The 23,764-nt window shown below is 36.7% G+C and overlaps 1 protein-coding gene across 1 annotated transcript; it reads right to left on the reverse strand.

Moving 5' to 3' along the window:
* Nucleotides 1-3,091: 3,091 nt before the first annotated feature.
* Nucleotides 3,092-11,468, reverse strand: LOC146905615 (proteasome subunit beta type-7-B-like). The gene is made up of 9 exons (XM_085722485.1): nucleotides 11,412-11,468; nucleotides 8,815-8,986; nucleotides 8,073-8,214; nucleotides 7,839-7,935; nucleotides 7,690-7,759; nucleotides 7,485-7,589; nucleotides 5,951-6,049; nucleotides 5,774-5,861; nucleotides 3,092-3,364 (listed from the first exon to the last, which is right to left on the reverse strand). Exons 2-9 carry the CDS (start codon nucleotides 8,953-8,955, stop codon nucleotides 3,291-3,293), a joined length of 816 nt encoding a protein of 271 aa, XP_085578611.1. The 5' UTR covers nucleotides 8,956-8,986; nucleotides 11,412-11,468; the 3' UTR covers nucleotides 3,092-3,290.
* Nucleotides 11,469-23,764: the final 12,296 nt, after the last annotated feature.

The following is a 23,764-nucleotide window of genomic DNA, read 5'->3' on the forward strand; positions in this document are numbered from 1 at the left end:
ATAATAGATAGTGGACAATTAACATTATATTATGTTGGTGTGTGTAACATCCCTAATTTTGGCATTGGCTATAACTAGAATTTTATCAATTGAACCTAAGAGTTTTCCTGCGAATCTAGAGTTTATGATATTGTGTAATTGTTGACTAATTTGACAAGTGCCCCAAACCATTTTCAAGTAAGAAATTGATAAGTAAGATTGTCTCTAAAGAGATTATTGTTTCAACTAGGCAACTAGCTAAACTTATTAAAACAGTAAATAAAAAGCAAATGAATTAAATAAAGAAAATAAAATGGGGGGAGATTGCGAGTTTGATTTGACTCTGAAAAGAAGTAGTTCAGTAACATGGTGTGATTGTAGATTTTTAGCGGTAGTTAGGATTCTTTGAATCCCCTCTACTTCCTTGTTGGATTAGAGACAAGTAAACATTCAGTTATGAGATAAAGGTTATATTTAAGTGAGGAATTCTTGAGATTCTTATGTCTCTTCAGTTGTCAAGTTGCACTTGCTGGTCACAATAACGTTATATACCCAATATGGTATAAGGTCGACAACCCTATATGGGTCATGTTGAAAAAAAATGTGTTTTGTACATTGCCTCTGAAGTTTTGATGATAATTAGGTACTAAAGAACAATTGGATATACTAATATGTGTTCAAGTTTGCAAGAGCATAGATTAAAATTTATCAAGTTCTGAACATATATAAGAGCATTTGAAGAAAGATCAACCATAAGTCAACTTTTGGACCATAAGGAGTTTCCCTCAGAGGCTGCTGAGCATCACCATCTGAAGACTTCAAACTCTAGAAGTCCAAGGCTCTGAAGACTCGGATGACATGTCAGCTTTGTCTTCTTCTAAGAAGGGTCACTTTCAGCATCTGACACAGTACAAGTTGTCTTCTTCTAAATCACGTGTTAAGTCAAATTCAAGGACAAAAGGAATGAAACATATAATTCCAATTGAATCAAAGGAAATCAAGCTTATCAAGGACTATATTATGTGTTGGCACCTCTCCAACGTCTCTCATATCCTTCGATCAAAACTATAAGACTCTGCATATTTTGAAAGTGTCATTATTCGATCAAAACTAAAGCGCATTTGAACTTAAAATTTCTTACAAACTTTATATCTTAGAAATTCTTAAGTCTTAAAGTCTACTCTAATTTATATTTATTTACACCTTTGATTGTATATTAAGTGTAAAACCATCGTTCAAAAAAAAAAATTAAGTGTAAAACCAAACAATCTTTTATTTGATTAAGTTAGATTGTCACATGTCTCTTTAAGTTGTGATTAAGTTAGAATACTCTTTGTTTGTAAACCGCTGGATTCAAAACTCTGCATCAGACTCTAAATATTACTTTCATACTATGATCAGTGAAACACTTCGAAAAAGAAAAAACAATCCAACAGAACCCAACCCCCCCCCCCCCCCCCCCCCCCCCCCCCGTGTTTTTCTCACTTTTAGTTGGTATCAGAGTATGGTATGTGCTCATCTACTTAATTGTGTCACAGAAAAATTCCTAAGCAAAAAACATGTAAGTTGATTCTGCTACTGGTTTTGGTACTCGTGGTTGTGGTGCTCAAATATAGTATGATTACAACAACACTTCTACCTCCTAGAAGAATACTTATTATGCCAGGCCTCCATCCTTTAATGGAGATGTTGCTCAATTCTCATGGTGGAAGAGTAAGATGTACAGTCACATCATATGAGTTAATGATGAGTTGTGGGACATCATTGAAGATGATGTTGGATTTACTGTTGATTCTGAAGGTATGGTAGTGGGAAGAAAGAGTCTCACTGAGGCTTAGAGAAAGATCTACATAAAGCATTATAGCGTGCGTTGTATTTTGGTTGAAGCTTTGCCTCACTCAGGGTATACCAAAATAGTTGATAAATCCATTGTTAAAGCCATATTTGAGTCAATGTGTTCTACTTATTAAGGAAACCAGTAAGTTAAGAACGCTAAGGATAACCTCTTGGTGCAACAGTATGAATTGTTCAGGATGATGGATGATGAAAACATTGAAACAATGTTTTCAAGGTTTCGGACTCTGGTGCCTATAGCCTTCAGGTTCTAAACAAGAGTTATACTCTCTTGATCATGTTGTTTTCTTTTCATTCCTAATTTAGTCAATTTTCTTAAATTTTCCATCATTTTCCTTTATTTTCTATCTCAATTCAAGAAATTTACACTTAGGTCAAAGATCCTTGTACGGTGAATCCTTATTGGATCCACATCAGACACTAATATTACTCTTTTAACAAATACAAGAGTGTTGAAAGCATCTTATTGGATCCACATCAGACACTAATATTACTCTTTTAACAAATACAAGAGTGTTGAAAGCGTCTTATTGGAACAAGAGTGTTGAAAGCGTACTGCTAGCATTGTTCTAATTGAAAAGGCAAATGCAAAAGACATTCCCAAACCAATGCAATAACAGAATTGAAAGCCTATGTAGTTTTTCATTCTCAATACAATCAAATTGTAAATTAACCTCTACTAGTTATTACATGATAATCAGCCGTTTGAATCTAACATTATTTGTCATCGAATCTTACATTTAACATTGCATCTTTTTTTCTATCTTTCTTTTTACAAACAATCAACAATATTTGGATTTATTGTCAAAAAAAAAAAAAAGTATTTGGATTTATATTATATATTTTAATTATTAAATCAATCATTTTATGAATTAAAACAAACAAATTACTGAAGTTTAGCTTTTAATTTTCAAAGGTCATGAATATGCTGGGATCTTTCTTATTTAATAGTATTGTTAAATATATTATATTAAAAAGAAATAACAAATAATATGTAAGAAAATTATAACCGACCCGGCCCCAATCTAACGCCAATGGCCAATCCAAATTCTTTTAAGCATTGGAAATCAACATATATGTGGTTGTTTGATCAAGATTGGTTGGTCAAGATTTTAATTTTCTTATAAATAAGACCAAATATAAAATTTGGATAGTCCGATCTCGATCCAATCATCACGGATGTGCCAACTACATGAATGTGTCAAATTAATGATTGTAGAGAGCACATGTCGTAAGCATTCGTAGCCAAAACTAGAAATGACAGGACAGAGAACTATCATTCCAAATGATGCAATTTCTGGTTGATAACTTGCAACAATCTGATTGAATTAAATAAAACATGCAGTAATCTAACTAAATAAAAATCAATTTAGGCCAATGAAAACCAAGCTTCTGAAAGTACAGTTACAATATCACAAACATTGCACTAATCAAAGTTTCAGACTCGACCAATTTTGCTACTCTTCCATAGCATCTGCTTCAATTACTTCAACCTTCTCCTTCAAAGGAGTAATCTTTGTTGAGAGAACCTCTGTAACAGATAAACATATATTAGATATTATACATCAAAAATTTCATAAGGAATGCACTCCATATTGTTTAATCAGCAGGAAGGGTGGCAGAAAAACAAACATGAAGAGTCGGATATCATTTCTAACTACCTTCTGAAAGTCTGATGTATATCATCTAGGCTAAACTATAAAAGACTCATCAACATATGGTCAAGGAAAATTAGCCTCCTCGGGCTTCAAATTAACACTACAATATAAGGTTGAATAAGTCATACAAGTAATTACAATTATGTTTGAATATTTAATGGAATTGTTTATACGACATCACGAAACTAAGCATACACCCAACATGTTATGTAGCTTTGTGTATTATTTGGAGAAAAAAATAGCTTCATAAAGGAATTTGGTTATGTGCAGCCTTGACTTTTCTCTAGGACAGATAAAGGATATGTACTAAATGAGATGTGCACAATTTGATGGTGCTGGTGGACTTCTTGAATAGGCAAAGTTGTCTCGATACTAGACTTAGAAACTGAGCATTTTTATATAATGAGAATGAGGGAGACGAAAATGGTACAGTCAGTATTAGATTATTTATAGCACGAAGAGCCATGACTTCTTTTAAATAGGCCAAATCTATGAGATAAATAAGAACACAGAAGTCGAGGTTTGATTACAAAGAAAATTTCCCGTATAATTAAACCTACTGTTGGAATCATCCTCACTTTCACTCTGGCCTCTAAAGCCAAGTGGATGTGAATAACAGTTCCCTAAATGGTGTACATGGAGCAGCCACGAGGGTTTGAAGCAACAAAAGTTCGGTCTGCAGATTTCACAAACCATTTTGTGGCATGAAAACATGTTTCCAATGCCTGTTTTAAAAGGCTGAAAAATGCCCTATACGTTCAAGTTCACTCATATCTAGTAAATGTGATCCATTTCATCTCTTCTATCTCCAGCAAGTCTTCTGCTGTTTATATGATTGTCTATGTTGATAGTCTGTTCAGCTTATTCAGCATCTTATACTCAGCTGCACTATTAGCTTGGTCTAAATCAACTTGGAGAACTAGACTACTAGGGTATTGAAGTCAAGCATTTCAAAGATGGCTCTCTTATGTTTACTTAATATAAAGATGTAACATGGCAGGGGATAAAAACATCTCTACAATGGTTGGAGCCTGCACTGTCTAAACAAAGAGCTACATCTCCAACAAGCATCTACTTCATTTCCTCTGTCATTAACAAGCTTTCCTATAGTTAATTGGCCGTCTGACCTTCGACAGGCGCTCTACTTCAGGAACATGCATATATTCTAGTCAAAACATAGTCTATTGGTGGGCTAAAAAGCAAAATGTGGTTGCCAGACCGAGAACAAAAGCTGTGTACCAAATTCTAATTATCCAACATTCATACTTAACACGTCAAGCTATAAGGTCTCATCCTCATTTTCCTTTTAACAAATATAATTTTTCTCAAAATGTTAAGATATGAACATAATCTTGTAAACCATTACTTACTCAAGAAATACCATAACATGTCAAAATGAATCAAATATACAATTGTTTTTGTTCTGGGGTATACCTAATCTATATCTAAAACTTAAGAGCTCTTACCAATCACCCATATCTGTAACCTTTATGTAGGAATTAATTCATTTCCAAATCTTTTTCTTTCCAACAATAGGTTAAGTTGCCCCCTACTCATCCTATTGTCCTTATCTATATCTGTTTATATGTAATGAAAAGAATATTGACCAAGCCTGCATCAATCAAACACTGACTCCATAATGTTTCATGCCCGCGAGATTTGGAAGTCATATTAAGAAGGGTTAAGAGGTTATTATCAAGGATACGAAATTGGCATTACGTCTAAAACTCTCAATATTCTACATCGTCAAGATCTAGAAGTTACAACATATTTAATCTGATATATATTTAAAAGTTAGAGGAGTAATACTAACTGACTCTATAGTTTCTCTATTATAATAATCGGCCATGTTTGGCATGCATGCAAATCCTTGGATCTCAGGTCCCGGGTTCAAGCCCCGCTAGTGTCCTTGAGGGAGGTAAACGTAAATACCTTAGTAAGTGCTCTTTGAGCCCTAAGATCTTCCCTGCCTTGGATTGGCACACCATTCCCTCACCCTGAATTTTATTAGCAAAAAAAAAAAAAAAAATCCTAAAATTCTCTTTTCTCCTATACTGTCACTACATCAGCTACCAGAAACTCCAATGGAAAAACTAGGATAATATTGCAGTTTTCATAGACAACGCATCAAAATATGCTATGCTATAGCGCTGCTGTTTAACAACATTTTGTACCATAAGGGACGTGTATAGTGCCACACACTAGGCGGTTATTGACAACCATCTCTGTAACATTTTATGGCAGTCTCAAGGGTAAGAAAATAAGTAAAGTTCAGAACAAACCAGTCTTTTTGGAGAATGTAAAGCCTCTTGGATTGACGAAAGTACGGGGATTTGGCGTGAGGTGATTCCTTAGATATTCCTTATGTCCCTGTGCAGTATTAACGAAGAATTAGTACACAAATTAGATGTATATGCATCCCTCAAACAACTGACAGGATTCCGCATCTAGGAACTAACCTTGGTTATCACACAAACATCAACATTACTTCCACTTCCCAAGTCATTAAATATACCAGCACATATCGACTCAACAACTAACTTGACTCCTTCATCTCTCTGCACCAGATCAAAATGTTTATAGCAAATTAAAATCTCTATTGAATTGCAAAATCCAGACATGATTGAAGTTACAAACACCATCGGCATCAATTACAACAACAATTATAGTGTATTTCCTCCAGGCTAAATTAGAAGCAAAGCTAACAACCAACACACAGATTAAGGATGTTGGTTCTTTTTTTTTTTACAATTATTAAGGATGTTAGTTACAATTATAGTTAAGTTCATATAATTTTCTTGAACTACCCTTAGTGGTACTTAATGTAGAGGATTCTCACATTTCGCTTGTCTTGAATCATGTGAAGGGTAATTTTGGAATAATGACATTAGATAGGTCTAGTAGGTCTAGCAAGAATTTTCTTACAACTAAAAATGAATGTGAACACAATACATTTGACAGAGGATTATCAAATGTAGTAGTTTAAGAAGTCTCAAGGGTGTCCTTCCACATAGTTTACAACAACAATAAGTGCAAAGGAGACTACGTACGTGCCAATCTCTACTAATTATACCCACCCATATATATCTGTTTCTTTTTCATCATTGTTTGATTTATGGCTTCTAGGTTTGGTGTTTGGTGGTTGTGGTTTATATTGAATTGGATTGGATACAAACACCCCTAATTGGAAGTTGTTAGACCACATATCAATGGAAAGGCTGAAGAGACCAAGGCCGAGAATGCAGAAAAATGAGTTTTGCCCGTGCACCATAATGTTCACCCCATCATCATCGTGCTGCCGAGTCCTTTATTCGCCGCTATTAAAGGATTTTGTCATTGGAGCACCAATGACCGTTGTGAGGGGGTGGCTGAGGTCTTTTGGTGGAAACAAGGCCTACTGCTGTTACACTCTGCATAAGATCCAGGAAATTCTCATGTTTCACTTTCACACATTGTTTAATCACTCTATCAGGATATGGGACCTTGGTAGACTCGTGTAACCCTTTGCCTAGAGAACAGGGTGATTATTTGGGGGGAGGGGGAATATTGTCAGACCTCATATTATTGTGTCGGTTTTTTTTTTTTTTTAAAAAAAAAAAAACATTGTCAGTTTTATTATAATTATAGCAGTTAGTTATGCAGTTAAGTTTTATTATAATCAATTGTCTCAGTTATGTGTGATTATGTTTAAGAATAACTAGGGAGGGAGAGGTCAAGCTCTCTAATTCCTTGTAGGGAACTATTGTAAACATTCTGATGTATGCATTTCTGTAATTTTCTGATTATTTGTAATTCTGCCATATTATCGATAAAAGTCAGTTTGCTTTAGTAACTTGGTACCGGTTTCTAACAGAAGTACAGTGAACATTTTGAATTGGATGGGAGCTTTTTGTTTTCTTTTCTATACAGCACAATGTGGGCGCAGTCTAGTTATTTTAATAAAGAGTAAAACTGAAGCAAGCATCATTTTTTAGCCTTAATATGTTTACTTACACTTAAGCTTTCCTTGTATTTAGACTCAAATACAGACATCGCAGCAAGTGAACCAGATCCCATTGTAGCAAATGGAAGGGTGTCGGTTGACCCATGTGGATAGATCTGCAAATCATAAACTCAAATAGTCACGAGAAATCCAACTGTATGAATTCCAAATAATAAAACTTTAAATATTAAAGGAAAGTTTAGACAATGAACTAACAGTATGCAAATGAGGTCCAGTGATGTCAACCCCACCAAGAACTAATGCAGCTGAGACATGACCTTGGTAACTGCAGATGTTTAAAAGAGTCAGAATCAGTGTACATACAAGGATCAAAATTGCATAAAACATTAGTTCTGAAACTCAACTTGAAAAGGTGTCTCTTAAGAAGAGTCAGTGCTGTAACAACTCTTGATTCTCTACCAGTATGGTAGCGATGTAGTTGCAGCTGTGAGCTGACCATGTCTGCAATAATAACAAATATCTCATTTTCAATGGTTTTACTATATTAACAAGATGAAACCTAGAGACGAGCCATATGCAAACTTTCATAGAGAATGAAATATAAATGTGCAACAAGATATATGCATTATTAAAGATACCTGTTACAGCCTCTGTATCAGCAGCAGTGCCTGCTCCACAACAATATATGTTGGGTGCCATATAATGAATTTTCTCACAATTTTTATCAGCGACAATGGGTCCTTCGGTTGCCCTGGTATCTGCTCCAAGAATGATACCATCCTGAAGAAATTTTATTTGTGGGAAATGTCAACATCCAAAAAACTTGACAAATTAAACATAAATACAGAGTTACAAAAAAGCATGTGGAATGGGTGACTGCTTCATGGAAAATCATGAAAAACAGACGCCAGAAGGTACAATTTTGTTTATGTAGCACATTTCGTAAAAAAGAAATCAGTAAAAGGAGGAACTCGAACTCAAATTTATGAAGGATAACATATTCTCACTTCCCGACCCCCTTCTTTATTATAATAATAACATAATAATGCATAATTCATAATGTTAGAGCTAAACATTGCATTATCATCATAATATAATCAAATCCTCCTTACCACAAATTAACTTAACTTACAACATTTGTTTGACTTTCCTTGTGACATCCCTAGAATGCCACACAATAAAAATAACAAACCATGTTTCAAGTCACTATAGAGTACAATCTAAGACTAAACTTTACAATCAGTGTTTGGATACATCATCCCAAGGAAGACCCCACTTCATGAACTCATGATAAAGATGCAAGCAAATGAGCAAAAATAAATACTTCAGAGAATGGCATAAAAATAATATAACAGTAATTAAAACAATTATTATTCAGACCTGGAAAACTAAACCAACAATGGTGGTTCCTGTCTTCAAATAAGTAGGGGCTTTAAGACCCTTCTTTTCGAGCATATCATTTCTTCTGCAGAGATCAAAACTGAACCCACCCTTGGGAGGAAGATCGACAGACTTAGTCATACTAGAAATTCAAATCAACCCTGAAAACGAACTGAGAGCAAAAAAATGGCAATGATTATTAATAAATTCAACAAATACTCAAAAACTAGCAGCACGAAACTACAAAAAGCCTTGAAGGCATTTTCAAATGGCAAACATCAAACTACATTTTCAAATGCTTCACAATCGTTGTGAAACACATACATTAGCATAAAATTGATTCAACACAACTACAGAAACACAGAATCACATATTGATGAACATTAAGCAATCATAAACTCATAGAAAATAAGAAAAAAATCTCAATACAAAACTACTTAACCAAAAGATGTATGTCACTATAACCACTTAGGAGATAATCAAAACTCCTGCATGATAAAATAAGGGCAACCCGGTGCACTAAAGCTCCCGCATACGCAGGTCCAGGAAGGGGTCCCACTATTTGGTGTATTGTCCGCAGCCTTACCCTGTTTTTTACACAAGAGGTTGTTTCCAGGACATACAACTTTACAAAGTTTTCAAAATCATTTATCAACAACAAACTCCAGGCATGTCTTTATATAACCACAATGTAGAAGAAAACCAATCATCTTTACATAACAAAAATACATCAAAATTAAAAATTAAGCAAGCATATGATTCTTTACAATCTCACATATCAAGAATTATCCACACTATCAAATGAAACACAAACAAATATTAAGGCATTTGAATCAGTACACAATCAATACACAGCTCAAGACATTAGTGTTTAAAAAATACATATATCCATTTAACAAAAAAGGTTCAAAACCAGGAAGAATTCAATCCCCACAAACCAAAAGTTTTTCTAATCGACTCGCAAAAAAGAGAAAACAGAATAGACGAATCGAATCAAGGACCTCCAATAAAGAAAACATAGGCCGAAATATTATATGGTCCTACATATGAGTAGGGTCAGCCCAACTAGTTTTAATTGACAGTGAATATATCAAAATCAGTGCCATTGTGATATGGTTGAAGTTCCAAAGTGTAGCTTTTGCCAAAATGGCTCTCTTTGATTCCATCAATCTTACCAGCAATCCAAAAATGCACTTAATAATAATAACTGTATGAACATGACATAATAGAACCGAGAGTGAAGACCCAATTTGGTCCCTGACAAGTTTTCGCGGCCTGATTTAGTTACCGACAAAAAATAATATCAAACTAGTCCCTTACATTTCAAAATTAGGAGCAAATTAGTCAGGACAGACCCAGAAATTTTAGATACATGATAACTGTTCTCTACGATTTTTTATATTCTAGAAACATTGAATGATTTTCTAATTTTCAATATCAATAAAAATATCACTTTCAATAATAGTAACTAAACAATCATTTAATTATTCATCTCATGTGATTTCGTATCTGATTCATGATAATACTCATAGCAGAGAAATCTCTTTCAACTCTTGCAGCGGCCACAAGTAAGATCAAAGACAACTCAAAAGCAAATATACCAAAGGTTACGCTATATTTTCTGATCTCCACTAGCTTTATAAAAAGATCACCAATCCCCCTAATTCTAAAAAATCACTGTAAGAGCATACATCTAAAAAATAGTTTTCAGTTCATCTTTATTAACATGGTGATTTAGTCTAACTTCACTTCCATCTATTTATTACATGGTGTATATATATAGGTAATATTTTTTTCTCAAAAGTGGCGAGGGCTCAGGCGTGGCCTACATACCATTGTACATTGGGCCGTCCGTCCCAGAAATTAGTCCCTCTGTTATAATGAGTCGGGACTAATTTGTCCTAATTTGGGCATTATTTTTTTGTAAGGGACTAAATTTGGCCGCATAGAAATTGCTAGGGATCAAATTAGGATCTTTACTCTAAAACTCATCAGTGGAAGGGTCTATAGCAGATTCACAATCAAGGGTCTGTTTGGATTGGCTTATTTGAGCTTATCTACTGGCATAAGCTTTGTGAAACTGTTTGGGAGAATTTAAGAAAACAACTTACGACAATTTTCATAAGCTTTTTTCAACTTAATTTCATAAGTTCTCCAATATAGCTTATAGCTTATAAAAACAATTGATAGCATATCCAAATAAAATATTAAAACAACTTATTTTATCTTTTGCTATAAAAAAAAATAGCTTATGCAAGCTTATAAATAAGTGTTTGTGCAATAAGCTGCAAATAAGTTGTTTATCCAAACAGACCCCAAGAATTACTCACATAAACAATGGTGCAAAATCAAAATTTTGAATATTAGATCGTGAATGAACAAAAACGCATACGAGAATCGAATGAGATGAAATTGAAGAAAACCAAAAATGATGTTAAGATTCAGATAAATCAAGAAGTTAGGGTTTAAAAACGAAGCAACTAATTCGTGAAAAAGAAACGGGAAAAGAGGTTAGGGTTTGAGATCTAGCGATTGAAAAATCAGAGAGAGAGAGAGAGAGAGAGAGAGAGAGAGAGAGAGAGAGAGAGAGAGCTCACCGGAGGAAGATGGAGATTGAGCTGAGTTGGAACGAGGTCGGGAGAGAGAAGCTGATTGGACTTTCGTGTTCAAGAGTTCAGTATATATGCTACTGTATACGTACGTGGTTGAGTAAAATAAAAATATGTTTTTATTTTAAACTCTTTAAAATTTTCCATTAATTTTTAGTTCCTATAAAACTTTTTAATCATAATTTTTTATTTTTTTTAATGAAATTGTGTAGAATTTTGTAAAAATTCATTGAAAAAAAATAGAAATTTTTAATAAAACATAAATTAAATATGAATTTTTAGCAGAACACAATTTGAAAATATTCATTTCTAAAGTCCAAAATGCAATTTTGTGTGGCTTTACCGGATATGGTAGAACATAACAAATTTTCAAACTGTGTTTCATCAGACAATAACGAAGTGGGATGTAAATTGCCGCAAAAGAGACTTGTGAGCACTGTGTAAAGGAAGAGGACGACGGAATTAACAAAACCTGAAGGTGTGTGGTTGTATCTTTTATTGGTAAAAGAAGTCATGTGTCCCACTAAAAAGAACATTTTAATCTCAGCCATTAAATTGGATTCAATGGACATAGATGACTCCTCTCATCTTTCATTATAACCCTTACCCTCATTTGATACATCAGACACACACACACACACACACTAGACCGTCGACCTTTGCTCTGTAAGGGTCCCTACTGACTAAAGAGGCACTAACTCGTCTGTCTATAATACTTGTCAAGAAAAATATATTATACCAAAATAAAATATAGTACCCATATAAGTCGTATCATAAATATGGATTCACGCTAATCATGTCAAGATAACCTTCATATTTCAGGATAATAGTAAAGATAACATTCATATTTCTGGATAATCATATGTCCAGTCCCCTCTCACTAGAGAGCTTTATCCATTATATTCACACAATGTTACAATTTACTTAGACACACAAGTCTAAGATTTCCTTCCTTAACTTCAGGACTTCTAAAATCAGAGTTTACGAAAAAAGATGGATTGTTGTTTAAACTTTAGACCCAACGAGTGCTAAACTAAATTAAGCTCAAATGATTTCTAAACACTTAAGAAATTCTAAGATAAAAAGTTTGTAATAATTTTTCGAAGTGTTTTTGTGCTTGAGATTTTATTAGAGTTTTGGCACAGTTTAAAAGCGTGTGATTCTCTTAATTCTTCAAATGCCCAGGGTTTTTTTTATAGGAGATTTGGAAAGAGTTGTTGTTTGAAGAGATTTGTCAGCGCATTAAAAGCTTTCTTCACATTTGATCTTTGCCTCTAAAAGATAATTTTGTTGAATAGTACATCATAATTTCTTTGCTTCTTTTAGAATGATTGGTTGCTTCTGCTTTGTCTTGTAAGTGCTTCGTTCGTTTCGGTAACTTGGTCTTCATTTAATTCAACAGAGACAAAATGTATTACATAACTTGGAAAGCGATGTTCCATCTAAGAAAAGAAAACTGGTCAGATAATATTTAGAACGTCGATCATTGACTTCGTCCTTCAGAGTTTGCCTTCATATTAGAGCTTGTCTTCATGTCTTGATGCATATTGATCATAGCTTTGGCTTTTTGTTGACCATTAGAGTCTTGTCATCATAGCTTTGTTTTGGGTATCAGAGTTTCTCTTCTATGTTCAAAGTGAGTTCTTTCAGATCCAGAATGTTGACTTCAGAGTCAGAATTTTATTATATGGTCATGCACATTGAACAAACTTTAAGACTACCCAATTGTTCTTCTATACATTATTGTCATCAAAACCTTAGAGATATTGTCCTAAAACTCACTTTGGTTTAACAATCTCCCCCTTTTTTATGATGATAAACTTATGGATTTAAAAGAACAATTGTCTTTGTTAATTAATTTAACTCAATAGAGGATGAGGTCTTTAAGCTTCCTAGGTTGATTAAAACATATAAGCAAATAAGAAATCATAAGACAGAAATCATAAGCAATCATAAATTCTGCGAGATAAACAATTTTAGCAAATAATTACATAATACTTATACTCTTTTTTTTTGTCATCAGCAAAATGTAATACTTGTATTTATAAGATATTGAGAAAAAAACAAATACAAGATTAAAAAGTGCAATAATAGAACTCGGCCTTGCTGAATTTTGGGACTTGGGACCTTTCTGCAATTTGACAAACTTAAAAGACCAAACTGCAATTTTGAAAAAAGGACTAAAAAATGCAGTTTTAACAACTAGGAGGACTAATCTGCAATTAAAAGGACAAAACTGCAAAATAAGAAAAGGACTGAACTGCAATTTGAAGGACTAAAAGGACTAAAATGCAAAAAGACTAAAAAGAAAAAATGAAAGGAAGGACTAAATTGCAAATAATAATAAAATTTGGTTTAAAATTGGTAAATTGAAAATAACGTAAAGTGAAACAAAAATAAAATCAACAAAAGGACTAAAATGAACCAACTACCAAATGAGGTACTTTAAAGTAACCTCGTTACTTTCTAGTATGAATTATATAAAGGGGTGTGTTTAGTAAATGACGCTAGTTAGTTAGCAAAAACTACTAAACTCGTTGTTGGGCTTAATGAAGCCCAATAATGACTTCTGACTTGCAGAGCACACTAGAAGTTCTATAAATAGAACCCTAGTGCTGAAGTTTTAGGTTACACGTTTTGAAGCAATCCTCTTCTCTGCACTTCTGACTCCTTGGCTAGCACCGAGTTTTGGAGGAGCACTGTTCGTGTGGACTTGCTAGAGGCTTTGCTGCTTGCTGCTTGCTTGGCTGTGATCGAGATTCCAGTTTCCAGTTTTGAGCTTTCAGATTTCACACTTCGAGGTAACAATCGAATCAATGATTCATGTTTGAATTTCGTAATGATCCAAGGAAAGAATATCGAAATTATTCTGCTGCTTCTACTCCCTTCTGTTGTATTCGATTTTCCTTCAACTGCCCCAGCATCGTGAATCCACGGTCTTCCAAGGAGGCAACTGTAAGAGGCGTTGATGTCCATGATCTGGAAAGTGACCTGAAACGTCCCCGGACCAATGGTAATTGGCAGATCTACCTCTCCAAGAACATCCTTACGAGATCCGTCAAAAGCCTTAACCAAATAACTGCTTCCCCTTAGAGAAATTCCATGATGACTCAACTGTCTTAGTGTAGACTCAGGCATTACATTTAAGGATGATCCAGTGTCCACCAACACATTGGATATCATGTCAGACTTACAGTGCACTGAGATATGCAAAGCTAAGTTATGGTATTTCCCCGCTTCGGGGAGTTCATCGTCACCAAACCATAAGTTATTACAAGCAGTAATGTTACCCACTATTCCATCGAACTGATCCACGAAGACTTCATGATCAACATAGGCCTGTTCCAGTACTTTCATCAATACTTTCCTGTGAGCTTCCGAGCTCAGGAGCAAAGACAAAATGGATATTTTTGACGGAGTTTGCAGCAGCTGGTCTACAATCTTATAATCGCTCTTTTTAATGAGCCTTAAAATCTCATCCAGATTAGACTCTTCAATAGACTGGCCCGACGGGCAGGTATCTTTGTCAACAGGAGGAGCAACTGATGTAGTTTTTCTACATGTCATATAACTATGTACACGTGAGTATATATAGGATCGTTTTCCACAGGGAGTTGCGTTATATCATAAGTGTTTTCACAATAGTTCACATTAAGGGTTTGGATATAATTTGTTTGTTTGTAACACTATATCCACAATTGACATAAAAGTAAAAACGAGAGGGGATCGAACTATTTCACTTGCGGTATAAGATAACGAGCAAGCATAACAGCAGCAATCTCTCGATCGATTAACAGACTCTAGCTTTATAACCAATATTATTACAATCATTTCTACAACATCCTTCGTGTCCAAAGCGACATCGTTATTTCCAAGTTAGCGTTTAAACATTCGTGTCCAAATTCCTTAAACGATAACAAAGTCGATCGGATAACTTAATCGACCGTGTCCAGCCTGATTAAGTATCCGAAAGCATTAAAATCTTGATTAAAAGTAATTATCAAAGGTTTACAAGCTTGTCAAGAGTGATATAACATAAGATAGATTGTTATTCTAGTTCTAGATTCAAGAGTTTGTGTCCAAATCATCTTGAATCTCTTTGAAAGCATTAAAAGCAAGAATAACAACAATATTGAATCATTAAGCTAGAACCTTATATATTAAAAGATCAAAAGATTACATAATAGCTTGGTTGTTACCTCAATACTACATAGAAGGTGATAGTTACACATAGACATGTAAACTAATGCAAGGAATGAAGGAAAGATGAAGATTCCATGCCAAGATCCTTGATGTCTCAATGAATCTAGGGTTGAATATACTCCTTAATCACTTGCTTTGTGTTTCTCTCTATGAAATAGCTCTAACCTCTCTCTAGAAATGTATAAAATGTTTCAATGGAATAGTGAATAGTCTAAAAGAGAGGTAAGAATGCTATTTATATGGGCCTGTATTTTTGTACCTACGCTAATAGCGCCTGTCACGCTAATAGCGTGGTAAGTCGGCCTATAATATGGCCAATGGGCTGCTGCCACGTTGGCCTTGCCCTGCTTCTACGCTCCAGCCACGCTAATGGCGTAGCTTTCTGGACTCATTACGCTAATAGCGTCTCTCACGCTAATGGCGTGGTTCTTCATGGCCTGCTACGCTCCAGGTACGCTATTAGCGTACCTTTCTGGAGTGATTACGCTAATAGCATAGCTTATGCTAATGGCGTGTTCTTCACAAGTGCTCCAGATTTCACGCTCCAGGTGCGCCATTGGCGTACCCTTCTGACCTTGGGCTTTTCTTCCTCACGCTAATAGCGTAGGTTACGCTAATGGCGTGGCTTCCTTGAATTTTGACTTTTCTTGCTCCTTGCTTGTATTTTCCTGCACAAAAAGGGTAGAATAAGGCTCAAAAGCATAAATGACATATTAATACAATATTTGGAGTTTTCCATAGAGAATCTTGCAAAACAAGTCACTAAAATGCCTAAACTCCTATATGAAATGTATCACTTTTAAACACTTATCAAACTCTCCCCAACTTGGCTTTTTGTTTGTCCTCAAACAAATCAATTGACAAGGAAACTAACAAGGCTTTGGACAAGGTTTTCAACATGGTGTCAAACAATTCAAAACAAAAATAAACAAATGGTGATTCAAATAAGATCGCGTGGACAAGTATGAAGTCCTCCGCTAGTCTAGATTCAAATTAAGAATGCGAAAAATGTCCTAAGCACAAATTATACATCAGAAACTTCAAAACATAAACATATCTATCTATGAACCACACCTAACACACTTCTTTAAAAGTAAATGCAATGAAATGATAACAATAAGTGAAGTAATGAACACACATCCAACAATCAGGCTAACATCCTATTTAAGTTAGGTGTCCATCCAAATATCGTCTCAAAAAGCATAAAAGCATGGATCAAAAGGTCTTGCAAGGGTTATAACTTGGCCGGGCTACAAAAGAAATGTCATATGTGGGGCAATTGATCAGAAAGCCTATCAAAGAGGAACATTTTTTTTTGTATCACAACTTGAAATCCATATACTTCCCTACCAAGAATTACAACCTTTGGTGATTAACAATCAAACTTATAACCTTGACAACTTATTCTATTTTTGATTTTTCTCTATCTTTTTCTTTTCTTTTCTTTTCTTTTTCAAATGTACAATTTTTTTTTCTTTGATTCAATGTTGTCAGGTTATTTTAACAATTTCACCATAAACTTGACATATAATGCCTCCTTTTCTCCCCAACTTGAACACATCAAAACTCTAATTGAATGTTCCCATATCCTAAGGCAAGGGACAAAGTACAAAAAGGTTAAGGGTTCAACAAATTAAAAATTATCAAAGTCCTTTCAGAGACAAGCATGAACTGGATTTATGAAAAATTTCAGACAAATTCACTAAGCATTGTGCTTATGAATATTGACAGTTCATGTTTGAGGACTTGATTCATTAGGCTCAGATTGGGGTATCAGATACTCGCTCTTCTCACAGGTAGGCTTTATGTGGTCAAGTAGGTTACTCTCAATTCAAAAAGTGCCTTGATCCTTTCCATGATTTCAAACAGTTCAAAATAATTATCAGATTTAACATAACTAAAACAAGTTAGACGGTGATTATCGGTCTCCAGCATATATACAACAGATTGAAGCTACCTCACATTTATGTTAAGTACTAAGTGGTTCAAAAATAATTATGTTTATGAAAAGAATTAAATGATATATGTTTTGTGCAAAGTACAAGTTTCAAATTCTTATTAAAAACCTAGAATAACAGGAAACTAATACCTTGGCCTTACGCTTTCTCGCAAGTAATATCATTATCACTCACCTGCTTTTGCTCAAACATGGCTCCATGGAGCACTTTAAAATTTATTGTTCATGAGCAATTTCTTTTGAGAGACACAAGCAAGATGTAAACAACAAAAATTCATCCAAAGCATAAGTTAAAAACCAAAAAGCTAAGTTAAACCACAATAAAATAAAGTACTAAAGTATCAGGTCGAGCACTAAAAACGACAGTGCTCGAAGAGTACAAAATATAACCAAAATGCAAAATACAACCAAATTAAAAAAGTTTCAACATGAAATAAGGAAAGCAAAAGTTCGAAAGCGAAAAGAAAAAACATCACTAAAAATCCATGATATCACTGATCATCCTCTCCATCATCATCCATATCCAGATCCACGTCCACATCCAAATCATCATCTTCACCTCCAGAATCAGCATCAGGTGTAGCCTCTTCATCCATAGCATCTGCCACCCCCACAAAAGGACCTGACATGCCCTCAGGCCAGTGAACATAGCTCTGGTACTGGTCAGGTGTCATAACCGGGTAATCAGCATTCCCCGGATGCATGTGAGCATTGTAGAGGTCCTGATGAATGCCCATGTTGCTCCTATAGATTGCCTCGTTCTGATCTATCAAGAAGCTGTTCTGGTCCCTCACATACTGGTTATGCATTTGTTGCTCCAGCATGAAAGTCTGAAAAGCTGAAAAATCAAAGGAACCAGGGCCCTCAGATGGGCCACCCTCATCATCAGAAAAATGGCTTTGGGAACACCGCTGCTGTCTCTTCTCCCAGGTGCGGATAGAAGTATCATTAATGGTCCCTTCAATATCTTCATCAAAGGGTCCAGTAATGGGTACTCCATGGGCCTTAAGCAAGGCCATGATAAGTCCGGGATAGAATAGTGCAACCTTCTTAGCACCAGTGGCAACCTTTAACGCCACAGCCTTCAGCTCATTGGCTATTATGCGAGCAATATCAACCTTGACTTTCTTCATAATACACCAGATGAGTGGTAGGACAGCTTTTGGGGCATCGGATGTATGGGCTCGGGGTAAAGCATTGTGGACAAGAAATTGGAACACTAAGCAGGCCTTGGCATTCATCTCTTTTATGAGAGCATGCCTGATCTCTCCCCTATCATTTTTCACAAAGTACCTTCCCTTGTTCATGATATCCCGCTCAATTTGCTCATAGGTCCAATTTCCTTGAGCATTTCTCTTAGCATAAGTACACAAAGGAGGGTCAGTTGGATCTTCTGAAGGTGGAAGGACTAAGGGATTGCCTAGGAATTCATTGATTGAATCCCTATCAAAAGGGATTTGCTTCCCTCTCACATATGAAGTCCAAGAAAAGGCATCAGCCAGGGTAGTGGGTGAGGCATCAGGTGTAGCATTGCAATAGAACTCCTTTACTAAATCAGTGTTAATCTCAGTTGTAGGGTAAAGGAGTTTATGCCACTTACGATCGGTGAAAATGTAGAGGAGGTCACAATGTTCACCATCGGGGTGAATGTCAAAAGTTTTCTCGTGCCAGGTTTTGTATTGAGCCATCTTCTTAAACTTGGCAGAGTGGACAGGGGTGGGGAAACGGTTTGGGGCCACAGGTGTAGCAGAGGTTGAGGCACCTTTGCCTCTAGGACGTTTGGTCCCAGTAGTTTTCTCAACATTTTTAGGTGCCATCTGCAACAAAACCAGGAAAAACCAACATATTGCATAGAAAATATTAGCACAAACTAGAATTGGTCATTTAAAAACATCAAAAATTTTGAAAATCTGGGCAAGTATGAAGAACTACGCTATTAGCGCCTGCCACACTAATAGCGAAATTTTCTGGAAAAATTTCGCTATTAGCGTAGATTTCGCTATTAGCGTATTTCTTCGTACCTGCAATTTTCAAATTTTCAAAATTCTTGTTCTTGCAATTTCTCAGCACAAACCAGCAATTTTCAGCCCTAGGATTCATCCTATGTCTCTAAAACACAATATAATCTTGAAAAGGAATCAGAATCACAACATTGGCACACAAATCATTCAAAACCCTTATTTTTCAATTTTTACAAAATGGGTCAAAATCAAAAGATGAATGTTTGTTGCATGTGGGTTATGATTCTTGTTCCTTTTCAAACTATAATCAATGAATTACAGTCTCTAATCACAAAGCAAAATTCTAACCCTAACCTAACCATTTCTAAAATTGCTAGAAACATGATATTTTCAATTCAATTAAAGCAAAGGAGAAAAGGAAAACAAACCTGTCAGAATGATGCAAATTCAAGCAGAAATGCAATGCAAAGTGTGGTACTTGACTTGAATTGAAACAATGAAAATGGGTTTGTGAGTTAGGGTTATGTGTGTGAGAGAAGAAGTTTGTGAGTTAGGGTTGTGTGTGTGAATGAATGAAACCGTGAAAAATGGGTAAATGAGGGGTTGTGGGAAGTTAAGGGGAGTTACTCCCCTGGGCCCACAAAAAATTTTCTCCTACGCCAAACCTACGCTATTAGCGTAGCTTTCTGTAGCCATGACGCTAATAGCGAAATTTACGCTATTAGCGTGATGCTTCAGGATCAGTTTTTTTTCTTTGTTGTTTCAATTCAGCTTTCAATGCTTATTTACTACTACTATATGCAATAAACAGAAAAAATACTTACAAAACTGGGCGTGGTTCTTCATGGCTTGCTACGCTCCAGGTACGCTATTAGCGTACCTTTCTGGAGTGATTACGCTAATAGCGTAGCTTACGCTAATGGCGTGTTCTTCACAAGTGCTCCAGATTTCACACTCCAGGTGCGCCATTGGCGTACCCTTCTGACCTTGGGCTTTTCTTCCTCACGCTAATAGCGTAGGTTACGCTAATGGCGTGGCTTCCTTGAATTTTGACTTTTCTTGCTCCTTACTTGTATTTTCCTGCACAAAAAGGGTAGAATAAGGCTCAAAAGCATAAATGACATATTAGCACAATATTTGGAGTTTTCCATAGAGAATCTTGCAAAACAAGTCACTAAAATGCCTAAACTCCTATATGAAATATATCACTTTTAAACACTTATCAGCAACCGGTGGAGTTACTATGGCACAGGTGTAACGACCTTCTTCTGGAACAAGGGTGGACGGACCCTTCCACTTCTCAGGGTTGTAGTTTCTTCAGCAATGTTACCAACCGCAGCTGGGGATACCAGAGGCACTTCTACCCCATTCTCAATCATAGTCGCATCATACTTGTAAGGGATCGCCTTAGTAGAGGCATAAGATACCGGGCCAGGTAGCCTGATCACCAAGGGTTCGACTTTCCTTGTCTGAGGTGCACTTTTGGTAGGGAAATCATGAAACACTGGCACAATCATACAAACGTCACTAGCGACCAAGTGCTTGTTGTCCATTAGACTCTGTATATCACCCTGCACGATACAACAGCCCATAGGTTTTCGAAGACACTCTGAACAGGAAGCATGATCGTGATTAAACAAGGAAGCTTGGCAAAGCTTGACATGTAGCAGCACCAAAGGAGTAGCAACATTACGGACATCTAAAGCGGGAGCCTCTCGAGGAATCCGAGATGTTTCAATTTTATCAAAAGCCTCAATCATGTTAACAGCTGCATGGTCTGGAAGTGGATTGTCAAGAACGTGCGGAACACTATTTTCAAAAGTCAATCGTCCTCTGTCTATTAGATCCTTTACAACGTACTTCAAAGCATAGCACCCTTCAACATCGTGGCCCTGAGCGCCCTGATGGAATTCACATCTGAGATCCTGTCGGAACCTGGGAGGTAATGGCGTAGGCAGAGGCTTGCCTGGTTTGGTGACGCAATGCCCTTTAGCAAGTAGAGTTGGGAGCAGATCAGCATACCGCATTGGTATTGGTGGAAAATAAGGCCTGGGCCGAGGGCCCTATTGTTGCGGCTGTTGCTGTTGAGCAGGAGGCTGTTGTTGTACCTGCTGGGCAATGGCATTCACGGGCACTGGTGGTGGACCCGGTGGCAGGGGATATTGCTGGTAGAACGGTGGGAAGAAAGGATGTTGAGAGTACTGCATATATTGGTAGGGTAGAGGTAACTGAGCAGCATTAATTGGAGCGACAACAGTTGTAGACTGGTTACCGGACACCATCCCTACTTCGGATTCCTTCTTCTAATGGTGGCCGTTACCATACTTCTTTGGCGCACTAGCTGAGGACTCACCTTTTTCAAGAATAATGATACCTTCTCTGACAGCATCCTCTAGACGAGTTCTCATAGTAACCATGTCGGAGAAATTATTTGGTGCAGAGACTATCATCCTTTCAACATATTCCTTCTTCAAAGTCCTCAGGAATGTCTGTGTCAGTTCTTCCTCATCAAGCCGAGGAGAAATACGGGCGGCTGCCCCTCTCCATCTCTGAGCATATTCACGGAAAGTTTCGTCTGTCTTCTGAGACAAAGACTTAAGAGAATCCCTATTCGGCTTCAAGCGGGTGTTAAACTCGTAATGATTTTCAAAAGTATGGATATTGTCTTTACTCAAGCCAGTGTACCAGTCTGCCGCATCTTCCGTCAGGCTATCCTAGAAGCAGTGGATCATCAGCGCATCATTATCTGCGTAGTTGGCCATCTTTCGGACGTACCGAATGACATGGCTATGTGGACAAGAAGATCCATTGTACTTGTCAAAATCTGGCACTTTGAACTTCTTAGGAACCTCAAATCGGGATACCAAGCATAGAGCACGAGCCTTAGCAGAAACACCGTTCCCACGGCTAGCTTTGACCTCACGGAGCTCTCCAGCTAGCTCTCTTAACTGTTCTCTCATAGCCTCCATTATAGGGTCTTGTCCGCGCGGAGTGTCAACATCGATTACCTGTTGCACAGTGTGTACAACAGGATCGGTAACAACAGTAGTCACTTGAGGCATATAGGTATTTGTAGGAGCAAAGGTTGTTGCAGGAATCTGTCCTTGATGGGCAATACCAGAAATACCGGCTGCAGTATTAGGAGCATAGAAAGCTGAGAGTCCATAAGGGCGTCCATTGGGCATAACAAACCGAGTGTCAGAAGCCACTGTGGACAACGGGATGGATGGAATCATTTCAGCAGTAGCCGGAATAGACGTGGCCGGTTGTTCTTGTGCGGCCAGCAAGGTAGACATAGTGTCATGAGCCTTAGCCAAGTCTTCTTTCATAACAGCCAATTCAGCGCGGAGCTGAGCGTTTTCTTCTTCGAAATTAGCCATGTGTCTCCTTCTATATAATCTTGTTTGATGAACTCTGGTTGGTTGGTAAACCTTACGAGCTTGAGCCACCTTTCAGACTGTGGCAGAAGAACCAGGAGGTAATGAGCACAAGGGAAGTTTTTTGTGACCAATGAATGCATATGATGCATGCAATGTGTAAATGCATATGCAAAAAAGACTCTTTTTTGTGTGATCGAAGGGTTTTAGACAAATTAGAAATTTGTAAACATTACTAAACAACTGAAACATCATAACCAGACGAAACATGCAAACATCACAAGGTCTTACAAGATAATTCCCTTTGAAATGCTAAGCCAAGGGTTAGACTTTGAAATGTAAAACAATCATAAGCAACAACTGGAAACAACAACAGGAAACAGAAATCCTCAAGCATAGGAAGTAGAAGGATCATCTTCAGACTCAGACTCAGACTCATAGCTGCAGTATCGGACATAGAAGTCACGGGCCCCCTAGCCCTCTTGGAATCCCTCATAAGCAACTTATCTTTTTCTTCAATTTCTCTTCTAGCCTTAGCCAACTCCCTCTTCAACATCGAAACCTCCTGAGTCTTTTGCTCATCTTTTCCATCCAAAGTCATGATCAGATTCTCAGCCTCATAGTATCTGGTCTTCTACTGATGCTTCTCTCGGCTCTCCATAGCTAGATGCTCCTGATACATCTCCTGAGTAGGCAGAGGTAGAGGTAAATGCATGGTTGGAATAGATGCGGACACATATCTCATGGCGGGGTAAGGCATGCCAATCTTCTCGACCTGGTTTATTACCCATTGAGTATAGGCCTCATGAGCAATACCGGATCTCACACCCATATGCTTCACAT

Source organism: Medicago sativa, chromosome 7 (assembly GCF_051527215.1).
Source record: "Medicago sativa cultivar Bolivia chromosome 7, Bolivia_mono, whole genome shotgun sequence".
In the NCBI taxonomy this organism is placed as follows: domain Eukaryota; kingdom Viridiplantae; phylum Streptophyta; class Magnoliopsida; order Fabales; family Fabaceae; genus Medicago; species Medicago sativa.